This window comes from Bombus pascuorum, chromosome 2, assembly GCF_905332965.1.
Source record: "Bombus pascuorum chromosome 2, iyBomPasc1.1, whole genome shotgun sequence".
In the NCBI taxonomy this organism is placed as follows: domain Eukaryota; kingdom Metazoa; phylum Arthropoda; class Insecta; order Hymenoptera; family Apidae; genus Bombus; species Bombus pascuorum.
The window spans coordinates 4587216-4606599 of record NC_083489.1 but is presented as its reverse complement, the minus strand read 5'-3'; the positions used below and the strand labels follow the sequence as shown (position 1 = coordinate 4606599).

Genomic DNA, 19384 nt, shown 5'->3' with positions numbered 1-19384 from the left:
AACGACAAGAGCGGGCTGGTTCGAGCCAACGGACGGCTCGTTAATTTTCTATAATTTCAACGAAAACGCGGTCCTTTTGCGCCACGGCGCGCGTTTAATTTATAATTCTAGCACATGCTCGGCGAATTAAGCTTATCGTCCGTCCCAGTCTCACGTGACGGCTGCGTCGCTCGAGAGAGAAAAATGTCACGGTTATGATTGAATATTTATAACGAGACCGTGTTACGTTTTCGCATCGAATCTCGCCCGGGAAACTCGTCCTGCAGAAACTCTATTACAACGTCGCCGTTTATTTATGTACCATTAAAACTTATAACGGAACTTTTCCTTCCGTGCCTGCGACCATGTAAGAACTGTCAGAACTTCGTCTTGTGACATTATGAAATTACTTGTCCGTTCTCGTCGAAAAGCGTGCCGGATCCCGCATAGAATAAACTTAGACCGTGTAGATGTGATTAAAAACTTTATCGCACGACGACAGTTCGTACTTTTTTTCTCCCCTCTATCTGCCTCAACTTTTCGTTACATCATGATTTTATGATTGAATTTGTAAACCACACTTTTTTCCTCTCTTGTACACGCGGCGACACTAACGATTGCAAAACGTATATATATATTTATATCTTTTTTCCTATTTTTTTTTTTTTTTTTTTTTTTTTTTTTAAATCGATACAACAGCTGTCGATGATTTTTTTCTACGGAAACGGAATCGGTTATGTCGCTAGATAAAGTCACGTGACACACGTTCAGAATCGTTCGTAGAAATGTTGGAGAAAAATATGTAGGTTCGATATATGTCACTCGCGCGAGGTACATCGAAAAGTGCCGAGGGGATGCACCGAGCGGTCAGTCGTTTTGCGAGCTACTGACCACTCGCAGTTGCATCCGCTGCACGAGATGCATTCACACACACATGCGATCATCTCGTCACATACTGCACCAACGAGAACGAGGGAATCTGCATGATGGGGCAAACACTTGGCCGTAATTCGATCTCTGGGATTAATTGTGTTACGTGCTTGGACATCCGTGCACCTTGGTTCCCGGTTTTATTTCCACCTGGCTCTGCATATTTCGAAAATTCACCGGGCGATCAACTTTTAACGAAGTTAACGTACGAAAATTACATTGATTTAATAATTAATACATTAATTGAAGAATTAAACCTACAGATGATCGATAGTAATCGATGAATTATTCCTAATACGACAAAAATGTTAAAATATTGAAAATAATCGTATATAAATTTTTCAAAATATTAAATTTACGTATCACGTTGAATGAAGATTTTCCTGGTGTATACAGGGTGCGCCGTTAGAATCCGGACAAAAGAAGTTTTGTGCAGAAAGTTGTTTATTTAAGTCAATACACAAAAACACATGAAAATGTTGTTATATCTCATTTAAAGGGTCCTTGCTGAGAACTTTTATTCTATGTAACCACCCTCTGCCTCTATGACCTGCTCTATTCTTGCTCTAAAGCGCGAGCACGCTGACTTCAACTGGTCGCGTTTAATTGTCGCGAATTCTGACTCGATAGCAGCTCGTAGGGAGTTGACGTTGGGGTGCCTGCATTTATTAGTTTGTCTCTCGATAACGCCCCACACGTAATAGTCCAATGGGTTTAGGTCGGGACTGTTAGGAGGCCAGAAATCTTTCGACCAAAACATGTCCACATTGTCAGAGAGCCAATTTTGAACAAGATGACTTGTGTGAGCAGGTGCGCCATCTTGTTGAAATAAATACGGCCTTCCAGAAGCCGTAATTTCCATCCACGGCTTTATTACTGTCTTCAGGACCTCCAAATAAACCTCCTTTGTGATTCTTTCGCCTTTTTGGAAGAAGTGCGGAGGCATGACGTCGCCCTCACTTGAGACAACGCTCAAAACGTGAACACTTGCTGGAAATTTGGTTTTGCCCACAACAGGAACATCTTCGAGATTGTGGGCCAGCCAACGGTCGTTCCTCCGATTCACTTTGGCATCCACAGTAAAAATTTTCTCATCGGAAAAAAACATAATGCGGCCAGCAGCTTCGTGTTTTAACGAACACAGAATCAAATGACAACGGGCAAATCTTTTAAGCTTGGCGGCCTCGGAGAGCATCTGACGGACTTTGAGAACGTAGGAGGCATATCTAAGATCCTCTTGAGCTATTCGACGGACAATCGTTTCACTCACCCCCAAGACGGAGGCTAATTTTCGGAGAGAAGTTCCCGGATCTTCCAAAATCATGTCTTGGGCCCTTTGAATAATTTCTGGCGTCCTTGTTGATTTTTCCCTAACCTGAACTTTTCTCGCCGGAGAAGGAGAACCCTTCTCGAACCACTCTGAGGCTGCGTATCTCTTAGCAATGTCGTATACCGTCGATCTTGGGTAGCTAAAGAATTTTATAATTTCGACCGGCGTTCTCCCGGCGCGAAGACTTTCTATAATCGCCGCTCTTCTATCGTATTCCGGGTTTTGCTTAACGAGTTCTGTCATTTTGAGGTTATAGAAGACTTATTGACATATTTAACTAACTTCAGAGTCAATCAGCACAAACATCTGAATTCTAATATGGTGGGAACTACAAATTGAATTCTGTCCGAATTCTAACGGCGCACCCTGTACTTTCGATTATAACGGTTAATTATCTAATTATTTTAATGAGTGCACGATTTCATTTTAATTAATTACTTTGAAAAAACTCGGATACAACGACACACTCTCGTCTACAAAATATACACGTAGCAGTATCGAGCCGCGTGCAACTATTTTTTCGACCGAAACGTCGTATAGTCCCGTAACGACTAGTGGACCTCACCCCTTTGCCTCGTCTTTGAATAATTTTTTTCTCTCTTTCCCTCTCGCTGCTCGCCCCACCCTCCTCCCCATGAGTCTCCGGGTACGAACAAAGGCCTCGAATAAATACAAATAGCACTTTCGAACAACGGCCAACGAGGTCTCCGCCTATGGCGTTGTCTATCACGCGGCCCCGTCCTCTCTCGTTCTTCCTCCTTTTTTTCTTTCATTTGCTATTCATTTTCTCACCGATGCGTCGCCCGTGTGCGACCCTCTATGCGTTTCACGGAGACGTTTTTCGAGAGAACGATCTATAGGTCGAACGAGACGGATCCCCATACTATAATTGGCTTTCTCCGGCGTATCGATATTGCATTATGCCTGCTGATTAGCATACTCACCTCTCTGAAGATCTCTTTCGTCACGCGCATAATCGTCAGGTACGGGAGAGCAAAGGGTCCTCGGGCTCTTTGCCACGGATGAATGAATTGTCTCGTCTGGAAGCTGCGAATCGACGTACAATGTTCCTAAGTTCGTAAAAATGAATTTTAGTTTATTAGTTGTAGATTTATCGTAGCTAAGACGAAGCATTATTTATCTGAACTGCGTTTGTTGGATTTTAAGTTTGACGACAATGAATTCCATTTTATTTTAGTATACTTATCGTAGTTAAAATGTAGTACTATTTATTCAAATTGTACCTGTTGGAACGAAAATTTATTTTATAATCTAGTTTATCGAATTTTAGATGGACTCATATTATGTCAACTATTTTTAAATATTAGTATAACTATTGCGAATGATCGTGGTAGATTATGACTGATGAAAAGATTGCGAAGTCCTGGAATAGACACACGTTGTGTTCGAAATTAATTTTCTGAACACGAATTCTTAGCATTCTCAATGGGAAATTATGGAACGAATTGCTATCGTATGAACAATCCTATTATCTGTAATTTATAAAAACATTTATTTTATACATATATATATATATAAATTGTTAAATAAGCGATCGTATTTGATAGATCGTGATTTGTTCGTAACAATTTTTGATGTTAAGCGTTCGATTGGTGTTCTTTATTGTACGCTTTTGTTTTCTCGTCTGTTGCTTTTTTGCGTTTCTGTTTTATGCAAATCAAATACGGGATTACGGTGCCAGGGACGGCTGTACTTTTGCCAGCCAGACCTGGTTTTGAATAATTCCCCTAGAACCCAATGTCACGGTGTCACCTGGGTGAATGAAATCCGAATAGCCATGAGAGCGAATGAGACGCTTAAAATTACGTTCAGACCGTGACGCAAAACAATTCTTTCTGTTAGATTTTCTAAACAATACTATTTTTATAGCCTTTGATAACATTCTTCCCAATGTATAAATACTGTTTTTATTATTTGAAAAATATTTATACCATTATATTTGTGTATAACAAAAATTTATTGGTTCGATGTTTTATATATCTTCGTTATCTATTGAACATTTTTAAAATTGCTATTTACAATTACACAAGCGTCGCAAATTTTATTAATCACGAAGGATAAAATATCACAAGGACGATTGATCGAAGCTTTTCCTTTTTAATAACTTAAATTACTGCTTTCAGCAAGATATTAAAAATCATATTTCGTTCCTTTTATGTGTCATGTGCAATGTGCAATATCGAAACATGTACCGAACAAATATCGATATTTCAATAGCGAGAAAAATAATCAAAGCACTTGCTGAAATTACATTATATTTCCAAAAGACATTAGAAATTCTGCTAATGGTTTAAACCAAGCGTAATACCGATACTAGGTTACTCGCGCAAGAACGTGCACCTTGTGGAAATTCCTTTCTTAACTGAGCACAGTTGGTGCAGTTTAATGAATATTAATGCACGTATTACTTGAGCGAATGGTTACACCGTCGTCCCGAGGGTCTCGTGAGCTCACTGTTGTTATAGACGAGCAGCGAGAACCTCCCAGTGGCAGAAGTTAATTTTGCACGGATAAGGAACCATAGAAGAAAGGGAACGACTGTATTCGTCAATGAATTTGCGAAAAGCTAAGGTTCGTAGTGGTCGTAAAGTTTTCAACGGGTCGAAGGTCGAGCCCGTTTTTAATTCGAGGTCAATGGTACTCGAGGGAGATTTAAAACTCGGCCGAACGATGGGTCTGTTGACCCCTAAGATTTTTTACTCAGGGTGGCTGAAATCGGACCACCCTGTCATTAGCATACAAAGGCTTGGTTCTCCGGCCGAGAGTCCCGCACCGTGGTTAACGACAGTCATTACGTGAGCCTGGCAGCTCGTAAACTTTCCTTGCGGTTCTTTAAAATTCGTCCCTTCTCTGCAACCACACTTCCGCATTCACCTTGTTCATTTAACGTTTATTCGCGCGTTATCGCTCGTTTCCTCTGTGCTGACCCTAAACGCGGAATTGTACGATCACTTTAACCGTTGAATGACTCATTTCGGCTATGCTACCACGAATAACTGACGAATTGATGCTTAGACGTTAATTTGAATCGGGTAATATTTCTTCTTGTATAGGCGTTAGAATGTTTATTTCTTTCGAATCTTATGAAGAATCCTATCAGTTTAGATTTTAATTCTTTTAATCGAGGAACTTAGGAAAAGAATTGATGAAAAAAATTAGTATACTAATATTAGAAATAATTTTTACTTTCCGCAATATTCTCCGAGTAATTTTATTTTCACTTTTATCAAATTACTTCGATACTAGTTACTAGTAAAATATTTTGAAGTCTACAACCGAAACTTCTAGAAATTTATAAACTGTTCAAAGTAGTTGCACGAATTTTCAACCATTTATTAATGCAGTAAATGAAAATGTAACTATCTTGAATGAACAATATGTAATTATAATAAACATCTGGAATATTTCATTTAAAAAGAAGTACCTATATTTTATTTTCCATCATATCGTTGAGGATATTAAACAATTTTCTTATAAATAATCAATTCAAGATAAAGAATTATTTTGCATAATGTCCGCGGTGTTTCCTTAACAAAGACCTCCATACCCATTGTACTCTAGAAATTCAATATCTGAAATGATGTATAAGTATAATACACTACGTGCACGCACATTCAGTACACAATCTGAATGCGTACGAAGGCCATGTTGAGAGACATTTCGCCAGGAAACGCCAACATCTTGGAAGAAAGAAGACGTTTTTTTCTGTATTCCTTGGTCTTTTTGCCCCCGCTGACTGAAAAGGGTTGTAAGTAAAAGAGAAACGGAAACGAGGGAAGGTTTTCGAAAGAGGAGGAAGAAACGATCGCTGTTAAGACGTGTGGGAAACTAGCCTACGGTATGCAAATGTGCGGCCGAAGGGACGAGAGAGGGGCACAGGGGTACTCGGTGCAGAAAAACGCTAACCTTCAGGTTGGCATTGTGTTCGCTTCTTATAATGGGCCAGTGGCACCGATCTTATGTAAATCGTCGCTGTGATCAAAGACGTGCCAGTTTCCTTCTTCCTCCTCGCCTTCTGATCTTCTGATGTATTCCATCGATTCGATGCAACGTTGCTGGACTCCTCGACTTAGTTTTCTTTGTCCGATGAAAAAAGTGTAATTGGTCTTTATGAGCGTTTCATTTGGTTCTCACTCGAGAACTCGTTGTCTTAGTAACGACCCGCTGCTCGAACCGGTAGATTTTATTTCTACTATGGACCGCGGAATGGCTGACAGAAGATACGATTAACGGAGAGGTGAATATATTTTGTAAAAACGTTTATTGTATTTAAATGAACATTATTCGATTAACATTTATATCTTGGAAAGGATAAGGAAAAGGTGGTTATGATATGTTTTGATGTTTAGAAAGTTTGCTCCTCTTCTTGATAGGCCAATCGGATGTCGATATCTCCTAAACATTCACGAAGTTCTTCGAGCACTCCCATCTGAATTTGATCGACGTCCTCTGGTGGACAATATTCGTCTTCGCTGGATCTGTGAACAAGAGCAGATATTCTTCACTTCGTGTGCTTTCTCATCAAACTGTTCCGTTGATTTAAATATCGGCAGTTTTATAAATGTTTAGCATATAATTGTTATAAATGTTTATTATATAAATAAATATACATATTGAAATTCTTTAGAGAAAGTAAAATAAAAGATGGTAGCTTGCAAATAATTCTACACTACGTATAATAGAACACTATGACTTGATTTAAATTGATTTTTACAATTGACGATTCTAATTGTAAAATCTTGTAGAAATATTTTGTTACTTGACAAGTTCTTTATCTTCCGATTCTTTAATTTCTGAATTAGATAGAAAATGACGTTCATAAACAAACTTTATCTTGATACAGATGATACAGAGGCAGATACAAATATCGATATTTAAACAATGAATGTATGTAGTAGATATATCTACTGTGCATTTTAACAGCTAACTTAAATTTATAGTCTGCTGATGCCATGCAAAATGATTATAAGTAGCTTCTAATTATTGACTTATTATTAATTTTGGTTAAAATTAAACGTCGTTGCTACAAATCCAGCGAACTGTTAAATAATTATGGACGATACAGTACGTAGATATCGTAAAATCGACTGAATAATGAAGAAATTGCGATGGATGGTAGAAATAAAAATAAAACATCACAGAATAAAATGTACATTTAACGATAGTAAATAGTTTCTTTTCGGTCTCGTAAACTTGCTCTCTTTTCTTGTTTCTGTTTAATCGCCGTCTGGCAAACTGAAAGAGAACCTCGGTGCCGTCCAGAGGCGACATCCGGCGGCGTTTCCGCGTCTTTCCCGGAAGCTAGGAGTGCTGGGGGTGGAGACCAAGGGGTCGTCGAGGGCTGCAAGTGGGCCGAGTGGGATGAAATCGATTTTTTTTCTGCCACCGCCGGAAGTCCGAATGCTATTTCCTTAATTTTATCACGAGATGGCGCCAAATCAACCATTTGCAGATTATTCCATTATTTTTACCCACGTTTCTATTGCATAATTTAGTTTATTAGATATTTCTACGAGATGAATAAGTATAAGTAATATAATTTTAACTACTCTATCTTTCTTTTGACACGATGAATGCTATGAAATATATTTCAGACTGTCGCATAAATACTATTACAAGAAGAATTATTGTGATAAGTAATATACGTTGATATAACACACTTAGGTGTACTTTTCTTAGTTTTGAGTATATAATGATATCCGTGTTCCATTTTCTTATGTAAAACGATTCAATTATTAATAAAATTTATTGACCTAAATAATCGCATAGGTGGATGATTTAGAATGACTATATTTCCTAACATACGACGGTATCATATTTGCAGAACAAATTTAATTAGACTAATCAGTTGAACCGACTTCAAATAACAATGAAATAAAAGAAATCTCGATTAAAAATGATTACATACGAACTTCCTATGTTAGTTTTACACAGCAAAATCTAATCGTAATGATAAATATAATGGTAATTAATATCTGCAAATAGACAATACCATCAATAATGCGCAGTGGAACTGAATAAAGCTATAACATAAAGCTATGAACTTAATCACGTTGTGCCAGAAGAAATCGTAGAATTCTACTCTGGACGAGGTTCAGAGAGTCCGCGGAAAGATCTCCTCTCTGGCGATGATCTCATTAGTATCGTCGCGTCTCGTATGTTTCATAAATCACAATTTCCCGTGGCGTGGTGCGTTTATTACGAGAGCCGGCAAAATTGAGAAACGGATTACCGTGTCTCGCCTTAATCATCCGGCCAACTAGACCGTAGAACAGAGATAAAAAGGAATAATTAGCATCTGTCGCGGGACATCGAAGACAGAGACATCTGACAACGAGTGCCGAAAGGTCGGGGATTTGATTTTGTGCACCCCTTACAAGGCCACCCCTTGCCCACATGGGAGGTGGGGCTTCATGGTAGCCGAACGTCCATGAACCCACCCTTCGCCCAACCCAACCATACTTCCCCTACGATCCTCCCTTTTTCTCTATTTCCAGCCCTCCCAGCATCTTCTTCCACGCCATCTGCGACCCTGCCGTTCTCTACCTTCGATAGAGACGGACAGCCTTGGAATTCAATTTCACGCGTTTCAAAAACATTCCGCGGCGCGATTATTATCGATGGCTATTTTTGTTACCATCCTCCTTTTAGCGATGGGCAGCTTCGTTTATTTTGGAGAAACGTTTGGGGACGATTTTTAGATTACTTTGTTAAGTTTGCTTGAAGCTATGTTAACCACTTAGGTGTCTTTAACGACTATACTTGCCACGAAGAAATGGTAATACTCTGCGTTATGACGAGCTCTGTCAGTAATAAAATTAGAAAATGAAAAACAGTCATTTAATTACCACTTAATTCTATATTGTAACAGCTACACATATTCTGTGTTTGACGAGTATACTCGTCATCGATTACCTTTTACGACACATTTTAGGCACACACTTTTCAAAATTTTCAAAGAGGTCGCTAAAATTAACTGGTTAATTGACTGAATGTATTATTCAACTGGGTTACTATGATAAATAGGATTACGTAGTCTGGCGCGGGAATTTTAGAAAATAACGTTAGAAAAATCGATAGACAAAGGAGAACATTTATCGCGTATGAAAGTTGTTAATTAGTTTGATACGTTCATTGTCTGTATTTTAGATTTGATATCTTACGACATATATGTCGTTGATTTGCTAGAAGAATGTCATCAATAATTGCAAGAAAAATAAATTTGTTGTGAAATCGGTTTAAAGTAAGAAACTTTGAAGCAGAAAATTTCCTTTTATAAAGTAGCTAATAGTTTTGAAGTTGTAGAATTTTTTAATAAAATATTATTTATACGTGCTGTTTATTATCAGCTTGAAACAGGTCATTTGAATTTTTACGTTATTAAATAAATAATACGATTGTAGTAGGAAAAGGCATGAATTCTCATTATAATTTAGAATGTAAAAATTCAATGTATAGGAATGTACTATCCCTTCATACCTTGCAATTGTTACGATCGTAGGAGGAGTCGGCAGAGCAGTCAAAAAGGATCTGAATGTTACGCTGATTAATCGATTGAGGTCATTAGGCGCAGTAACATGGTCTGGCAAATCAGTATCATCCCTAGTGCACCCTGCATTGTGTATTATTTTCCAATCAATTTCCGATTGTTTGTAAACGCTGGTCAGTTCGCGATAGATTAATTCCACTGCCTCATATCTGAAACACAAAACAGGTTAAGGTTATAATATTTAATCGTATGTAGTAGTTAATTAAACTGTTTGCTTAGTATGAAATAAACAAGTAGATCTCGAATTACTTTCTAGATATTTCGTTTAAGTTTTACTGCAGCATCTTTAATATTGATGAATTTATGGTAAATTTTATAAATTGAATTTGCCTGATTATAAATTGACCGGTTGAACCTAATTCATATTTAAAATTTGTATACATATAACGCGGTCATTGTTTTCACGCTTCCAGGAGAGAAGAATATATTTTGAAAATATTATATAAATGTTAAATAAGCGACGAAAACTAATACATATTAAATAGCGTCGTTTACTATATTTCTTTACTTTATACAGGATGAGTCTTATTTAATTAACTTGTTACATCATTTTTATTATTACAATGATACTATAAACGAAAATATTATCTTTACAAATATTGTAGATAATTGAAAAAAAAGTATTGCATTTAACGGTATCGTTACAGTATTAATGCAAAATATAACCTTACAGTATAGTAACTACCAGGTAACGAGTATCTAACGAGGAATATTGGTCAATGTTTTGGGAAAATATGTTTACGAGGAAAGTATAACGAAGACTCTACGAGTTCGACCGAGTCACAAAATTCTAGAAAACAGTGCAAGGGCAAGCCGTAAATTTTGTTAACGCGTCGTAAATAATGAAAGCAAACAAGGAAAGGGAAGAAGGAAAGGGAGAGGGAAAGGCCGAGCAATGGAAAGTTTATAATGCCCGGACGATAACACGTGGCTGCAAAAGTTGAGGCATTTCCCGAAGGCACGCGACGAAAGTTAACACGGCCACGAGACCAGTTCCGGGTGGTCGTAATTTGTACTCCGCTTTCCTCCGACCCCTCAACCGCTATCTCTTTTTCTCTAACTCTTTTATACCGGTCTCTCGCCTCCCGCTCTCGCCCTTATCTGATCATAAGTTTTCCTCGTTTTCTGCAGCTGCAATTCGTCCTGCGGCTCGGTCTACACGCTTTCGTTATCAAGGCTACTGAGATTTCACCGGAAGATTGCCGATATCTATGTTAGTAGATTACGATTTATTCGTGAAATCGTGCCTCATGATCGTTCTGGCTTGACATACTTTTTTAGTTATCGTTATACAAATTTCCGCCATGAAAATGGGGAACTTTAACGTGAATCGCTATTTCGAGAAATATATCCACTTAGTTGTTACACGAGGCTGTTACCTTTTCTATTTTAAGATGGGTAAAAGAAAGTTTAAACTTAGTACCTGTACACTGTGCATACCGTATTCAACTATTCAGGAACTTCATCGTTTCGGATAGAAATTCGAAAGTTCCAAGAGTGCGGTAGGAATCCAAGAAGTCCGATAAAATCAGTCCCACGAAATTTCCGGCCAGGTACCGACCAACAGATCAAACGTGAAACAATTACGGTGTAAGGACGATCGACAAGACGAACATAATTGGGCCTGGAAGTCCTTCTTGGGAGGACCAGCTGCGTGTCTAGAAGCGATGTGCCCGTTTGCTAACGCGCTAACTGTTCATAAGAGAAGACTATCGCCGGCTCTCGCCCACTTTTTCCTCGCTGAATATTAATTATTCTCTCGAAAGGTACACCTGCCCTCACCCCTTGGACCGGACATAACCTATACATGGCTGTATACGTGTATCACGGCTCATGATTCTCGCCGCAGATTATCCTAACAGTTGTGTAACGAAGTCGGTAACAATCGGTCTCTCCAGGCTACAAAACCGGTCCCCTATGTCCTGCGACCTGTTATTCCCAAAAATGACTGAAATTCTTTCGAATACTCCATTTCCTATAGAATACCTATATTTTTAGCATTATGAAGTTTTCTGTAGGTTTGAATCTTTCTTGAGAGATGAGTTAAGAGAGTGAGTTTTAGAACGATCATTGAGAAACTTATCACAGATTTATGAAATTTCGTGATTATGTTAGGGCTATTCGTGCAGGCTTAAACGATACAACAATGAAATTTTATGATGAATTCAGCAAAATTTTTGGTATTCATCGTTTCTTTGTTTCGAACTTTTAATTAGAGAGGTTTTCGTGGATTGTTTAATGGGAAGTTTGTATATAATAATTTTATATATAACAGGAGGAACGTTTTACTTCCTTTTTTTTCTTAATTATTTGCTACAAAGCTTTTCTATACCTCTACAATTTAGAGGTATAGAAAATTGAGTTGATCTATTCTGTAAAATAAGGCATATAAAAAGGTTAAAAGAATGATTAAATAACGAAAAAAAAAATTATTCACGATAACGAGTACTTAATTGCAAAGCATAGAATTATTTTCAATTTTGAAGCATTCTCCGCAACAAAGCTCTACACTTGCGTCATAGAAGATCAAATTAGATAATCCAATTATCACACAGACAATTAACCTACAGTACTATTTAAAAGCGAAGCCAATTATTCAACTACATAACGATTTCACGATGGACGCAACGATCCTTGTCACAGGATCATTCTTACGCGTCCCACACGACGACTGCGCAATGCAACAAAATTTCTATCAGCGATCATTCTTCTTACCACCATTTTTTTTCTTATGTCTATCTCAAAAAGCAGATGCCATAGTATAGAATCCCATTCACGTTTTCACGCTTCTAGCTTTATCTCTATGATTCATATTTTTCGACGCGTAACCGGTTCTGTTATTCCCTGTCGTTATTTTTTCTATTTTTTTTTCTTAACGCGGGTTCCCAGCCTGGAAGGTCGCGGTTCGGTTCAAACACGACAGGAACACACCGAGTGGAGCGAGTGAAATACAGAGAGCGAGGCGAAACATTTTAAATGAGACAGAGACAGGGACAGAGAGAGAGAGAGAGAGAAAGAGAGAGAAAGACAGAGTGAGAGAGAGAGAAAACGGAGACGATAGAAAGATGAAGTGGATAACGAGGAAGGAAGGGAGATACGAAGCTGGTCCACGGTGCCACGTCGAATGAGTTAACGGACAATGGCGGTCCACGTTAAAAAAATAAAGAATGGTGGTGAGGAGGGGCGAAGGGTGGGGCCCTCATTACGAAGGGCGCCCCCGGTGTATTTGTCGATAAGGGGGCCTATATGCAAATGGTCGTCCCTCGCTAGGCGACGGAAAGAAAAAGTTTCCTTCTCTGTTTCACCCGTTTACTCTGTTTCCCTCGGTGCACGAATAATGCCCTCTCTGACGGTGTACCAAAGTAGAAAAAGGGGGGTATAATGTATCGTAATCAGATGATCAATTATTAAGAGCGCGGCAAAAAAACAACGAGGGTTGACATACGACTGACAGGAGTGGAGCGTATCCGGATGCGAAGGGGGTCTTCGTCCTTTTTTCTTCCTCCTTTTCTCTTTTTCTCTTTTATTGCCGGCTCGGCAAACGACCGCCTCTCGTATGTAATCGATACTCTGAATTTTAGAACGCGCAACGCGAATTTCATTTTCGACAGTCGACCATTCGTAGATGTTGGCTTTTCCAAGAATGCGAGCAACTGTATTAATCAAGTTCATCAGCGAGAATAATGGTTATACAAGAGGATCAAACGTCGTTTTTCTGTCGTTTTTAATTTATAATGTTAACCTTTTATAATCTGAAATGCAAGTCGAGTACTCATATTTTTACATTTTTTAAAATTTTTGTTATAAACGTTTATCACTATAATATCGTATTTTATTAATATGCCGTTAGGCAGATACAAACCAGGTTATTTATATGCAATAATTAAAAATCTCTAATTATACGTTTAAGAATATATTAATGAACTGTGTCCAATTATAATCTTTTTCTCTCATAAGGGAATAAAATTCTGATTATAGAAGATTAAAGAATTCGTTCATCGTAATCGTTGTTATACTTCCCACGAATCCAGGATTAATTATTATTATTCATTTTTTGTTCTAAACGGATAGAGCAAAAAGTTCATTTAAAATGGTGTCCGTATAATGTTGTACCGTGTAGCACGATGTTGCAATATTAATATTGCGTTTAAAGAAACGATACGTTATTTGAACACTGACATGAACAGAGCATGTTAGATGAAGGATAAAGTACAACAACATAAATTATAAATTACGCTAAAAATACGTCGTCATATGAAACAAAATGTAACTTTCAACTCGTTTCTAATGTTATATTTCCTTGATATCTTTAAATTCCTTATATGTAAAATTATTTGAAATTATACTTTTTACACCATTATAAAATTATTTAAGATATTATTTTATTACACAATTTTAATAATTAAATCATCAAAATAAATTGTTCTCCAAGTGGTGAAAATCTCTACGCAAAAAATACTATCTTACTTTTAGATATTACGTTATAGAAGAACAGCTACTGTTCTACGAATTAAATTATACAAATAACATTTACATGAGAACGTACACAGAAAGATACGTTACAACGTAGGTAGAGTTTTTCATCTTCCGGCTCGGAAGATTCAACGCGATATGAAATCGTGCGCATGAACAAACATGGTTCAGGAGAAAACCCGTCCAGGACATTGTTTAGATATGCATAATAAATGTATCGCTTTCTTCGGATCTCCAGTGCATAACTGAGCAAACTTTCTAGGCATGTGCGTCGAGTACGTTAGGACAATACTCCGATATCAAGTTACCAATTTTTAATGGATGTGGATCTGGTAGCGATCATGCGTGTGATCGGAGGTAAAAGCTCATCGAGGCTGTTTAAAATACGTGCCTGTTATATGCAACGCTTTGCTTTGTAATTATAATATGCTCCTTTAACCGTACAGAGTTGAAAGTGTGTAGAATGCGTGAGAAATTTGGTAAAAATCAATCTATAATAATATAGATGAAAATTCTATGTAATTTTTAATTCAATCATTGTTGAATATAGAAAATTTTGTTTCTGCAAAATGGGTTGTAGTATTGTGGATAAAAAATTTATAATTTCAATCTTCGCTATATTTCTAATTTAATTGTAATTTGTGAAAATTTTAGTTTAGTACAGTTTTGATGTACAATAATTTTAAGATGTAATATCATTTTGTTTAAAATATTTGTACATTATGATACTTATGTTCTATATCTTAGTTATTGATAATTTTTAAAATGTTAATTATTTAAAGCGATGTTGATAACATGTAGATACGAACGTGTGAATGTAGAATACTTCGTGTTATTACTAACATTTTTGATCAGTAACACGATTTTTAATATACAATCATTTCGAGTTAATCCCCGGGTTGTAGTTTTCTTCCTAAATTTAATGAGATATCTGAGCAAGTTAGTCCCATAGCAGTTTCCTACCATCTTCTTTATTACACTAATCACAGTGATTCTGGTAGAATATAAGGTAATTATCGTCATTCTAAACGCGAGGAACCATGGCATTCTCCCGAGATCGCAGTGAATAATAAATCACTCTATAATTCAAGAGCAACAGTTTAGAAATACAACTTTTCTAGTTTCATATCAATTATTTAAATCGTTTCAAACATTTTTTGATCATTAACCTATTTTTCAATATTTCAATACTTTTGAGACACAATTTTCTAATTTTTTATTTTATTTATATACCGGATATTTAGTACAATTTAACTAAAGTTTGCTTTGTATATAACGCGATAAAAATTTTTTATTCTAATTATTTTACATATTTATATATTATTTTAATATAATTATTAAGTGGAATCTAATTATTAATCTTTCTTTATAAACAGTAATTTCTTTTATCAGATCCTTATAATCTTGCAGTATCGAAACATCTTTTATTTATCGAGTTCTGTGAGTATTTTTTTCAAGCTAATATACAGTGATTATCGGCATCGATTGTTAAAACTGAAAAGGACAACGATGCGTGCCCGATACCATGGATGTACCTGACTCGTGGCACGTGGCTCTGAAAACAGGACAATTTGCTGCATACTCGCAGGTAGCACGAATATATTTGGGGTTGCGGCAGGTATACGCCTATATATCGAGGCGATTGTGAGGGGTGGCTTTGCCAATCAATAGATATTCATCCCCATCGAACCATCGACACTATTGTCGATACACGATGCATTCAGCTGCAGTGTGGAACACGCAGGTTGCACTTTGATGTACCGTACACCGAGTTAAACAGATCATCCACGGATCCATCGACACAGGTTCTTATATTTTCCAATTACTTTTTTTTCTAACTAGAGTATGTTATCAAACTACTAGAAAATGTGATAGTCCTCTAACACTATTGTGGTACTCGCGCTAGTTATTTTTCATACAAATCTCTCCAAATTTCTACGTTAATGATATAAAGATCTAAAATTACTCGGAAACGACGAATGTCCAATTATCCTAAAAAGTTATTACGTAATAATGACAGTTTCACACGAAATAATACTTTTTAAATGTAATGAAAAGGGAACGAGAGAAGGAAAGGGAGAGATCATTGTCATATGTTTTTATTCTCCCAAACCAAAGACTAATTAGCCAAAATTTGCTTCCTTATGGCACTGCCATTGAACATTTCAATCTGGCAACGGAACTCCCTTAGACCCCTCGGCACGAAATTAATTAATTAACGGTCGATTCGACATTGTCGACGACTGAGAATACGTGTCGTGCAAAATCGTCGTACGAACGTTTTCCCTGCATCGGTACGCGGAATGAGAGAAAGAGGGTGAAAGAGGAAGAAACAGGGCGAACGCAGTGAAGGGAGGCTGGTTTTAACCTCTGCGTGTCCCGCTGAGCGAAAATTTGCATACACGTTCAGGATTTAATTAGGTTACGCCTAGAAAACGGGTTGAAGTTCACACACTTCATTAGAAATTCCAAAGGGCCGTTTCGTTTTGACGTATGTGCCTCTCTGCTTGTTTTTCTCCCCGTTCGCCATTACCCCTTGGTTCCTTCGCATTCTTGTCACGATAATTGAATGCAGAGCCTTGTGACGGTATTAAAGATTTATTTTCGTCATCGCTGATGTTTCTTTTCATCCTCGATATAGACCGTAACTAGCAGTTTATTTGCATGAATTTCGCTTGAGGGAAACGAAGCAACCCTTCTTCTTCGAACGTTTCCTGACTCCACAACCGAGATAGAAGTTAATACGCCGTTCCGAAAACGAAGATAAAAGAAGCTAAATCATTAATGGTACTTCGGGATGGTATAATTAAAGAATTTTGCGGAAAAATTTCCGTGAAACGACTTCTAGATCGATAAATAGGACGAGATATCGGTGATGCGAAATTTTCGCCGGCTAATGTCCCCGTGAAATTTACATGGCTGCCAGGCGAGAATATTTAACGAGACGAGAAACACGAGTAACATGATACGATGTGAACCGCATCCGTGGCGCACGTCGTCGCTATTATTACATTTGCATTTGCATAAAATCGGCCCCTACTAATTATAAATTTCATGCGGTATAACCGTGTAAGGGTGCCTATCTTCCGGATGGACGAGATACGAACAACGCGATCCTGATGCGCCTTAAATCAGAGCCTTATGCAAATGATATCCTGCGTGCCCAAGCATCAGCTGTCTTAACCTATTCCTAGACACGATCTCGTAAGAAATAAAAATGGATCGACCGTCATCCGTTCGTAGAAGGGTCATAAGGCGAAGGGTCTCACGAGAAAGGTATACTAAGTTGGCGGGAACTCGATCTCGTTTCGAATCGACACGGGAGCAGAACTCTCAACAGAACGGTGTCTTAATTGCGAGCGCGATCGACAATTTGTACGGGAACGGCTTAACGAACTTTCCCTTTGTCACTCGTCCCTATCGATCGCGGTTGAATACCGTCGGGGAGTCGGTGGTAATAATTTTTTAAGAACTCTTCACTTCCTGGCTCCGTCTCCACCCCACCTGCATCTCTGCGGTCGCGATTCGTACAAATTGCAATTTAACAGTGGCAAGAAGGAACTAAAGAGCCGAAGAATCGAAGAAAGAAAGGAAGAAAGAAAGAAAGAAAACGGTGGCCGGTTCTTTGCTTTCCCCGAGGAATTTTATCGAGAGACGTAATCCCGAGGAAGCAGGAGGCGCGGGGTCGTTTAATAACGTAATTAGCCCGAAGGATCTGGAATTTCTGCGGCGGATCGGGAATAAATTAATGCAATTATCCTTGATCGGGGGCGACCGCGAGTGGACGAAAGGGGTGGAGTAGTTCAACTTCCTCCTTTCCATACCCTTTTTTTCTCTTCTCCCTTGGTCGCGACACAAGTCTACCAATGATTTCGCCTTTCTCGTAACTCATTGTCGCTATTCTGTTCTTTCTGAGAGAGTTCCCCGGAGTTTTAAACCGACGAAAAGCGAGCCCGGTTTTGGTCTACGTTGCGGACGGAACGCTTATTAACATCTCATCGATTCGACTCGGCCAATTAACTTACTTTTTTTGTGCGCCGCTCGAAAGCTGCATCCTCGAACTCGTTTTTAAATGAATACTCCACGGAACCGGCCGCCCCGCGGGTGGTTTCTTTAGTATGCTAAATATCCCGCCGTACCGCCCCTGGGGAAAAACGTAAGTTCCTAAAACGCCTGACCATCGGTTAACAGTCGCGTTCTTTACGTTCTTTTCTTTTTTGCGAATTTTTTTATTTCTATTCTCTTCCTTTTGGAGGAGGTTTTAGCTTTCCGTGGACGAAGCGCGTAGTTACGGTCAATTATTAAGTTAACGACACACGTCGACGTAACGTGTTCCCTGAATTGCTTCACCTGTACGAGACTTTCATCGTAAATATTCCGCTTTGTATGTCTGATATTATGCAAAACGATTCTCTCCTTTTTGCGCTTGCTGTGCCGTTCGATAGACAGATACACTTTGTGAATATAATTTTTTATGAATTAATAGTGCTGGGTTAAAAAGCTTCTCCTTGGTTTATGATCTACGTGTTTCTTATGAATCTGTAATAATCTTCTTTACGGTGACTAGTAATTAATTAGGTGAATAATTATTAATGTATTAAGTTTTTGCTTTTCGATTATTTACTAATTTTCGCTCATTGTTGGTAGTAACTTTCGTGCAAAGGAAAAATGTTTCTAAAAATTCAGCATGTTTGATTGGTTTTAGTGGTTTAATAGGATTTATCAAGGCACGTGACATGCAATCCTCACGAACTTGTGACCTCCTACAAAATGAAATCATTTATCGTTGCACATCGTTTAATTCGTTACATCAAGTGTTTCAAGATAACGTTCTCCTTGAAGAATTAATGGGATTTTTAAGTCTTTGTCACCGCTTTATTTACGGAAAATATATTATAAATTTTCAATAATGATATCAAATTTGTTTGATATCAAGCAGATTTTTATAAGAATATATTTTCGATACCTTACATTACTAGCTATACTTTAACTACACTATGCGATATCCTATTGTTCAATTCAAAGAGACAACCTGTACGTTAACATTTAAAAAATTTTTCCTCCAGAATAATTGTTGCATAAATTAGATATTTCTTTCCTGC

The 19384-nt window shown here is 37.8% G+C and overlaps 1 protein-coding gene across 1 annotated transcript in view; it reads right to left on the bottom strand.

The window, feature by feature from the left end:
- Positions 1-6516: 6516 nt before the first annotated feature.
- Positions 6517-19384, bottom strand: part of LOC132916353 (UPF0489 protein C5orf22 homolog) — a 424949-nt gene continuing 412081 nt past the window's right edge. The window contains exons 4-5 of the mRNA XM_060976269.1: positions 9740-9958; positions 6517-6738 (exon numbers count right to left, since the gene is read on the bottom strand). Coding sequence (XP_060832252.1) covers positions 6606-6738; positions 9740-9958 — 352 coding nt within the window. The 3' untranslated portion in view covers positions 6517-6605. The remainder of the gene's footprint in view (positions 6739-9739; positions 9959-19384) is intronic.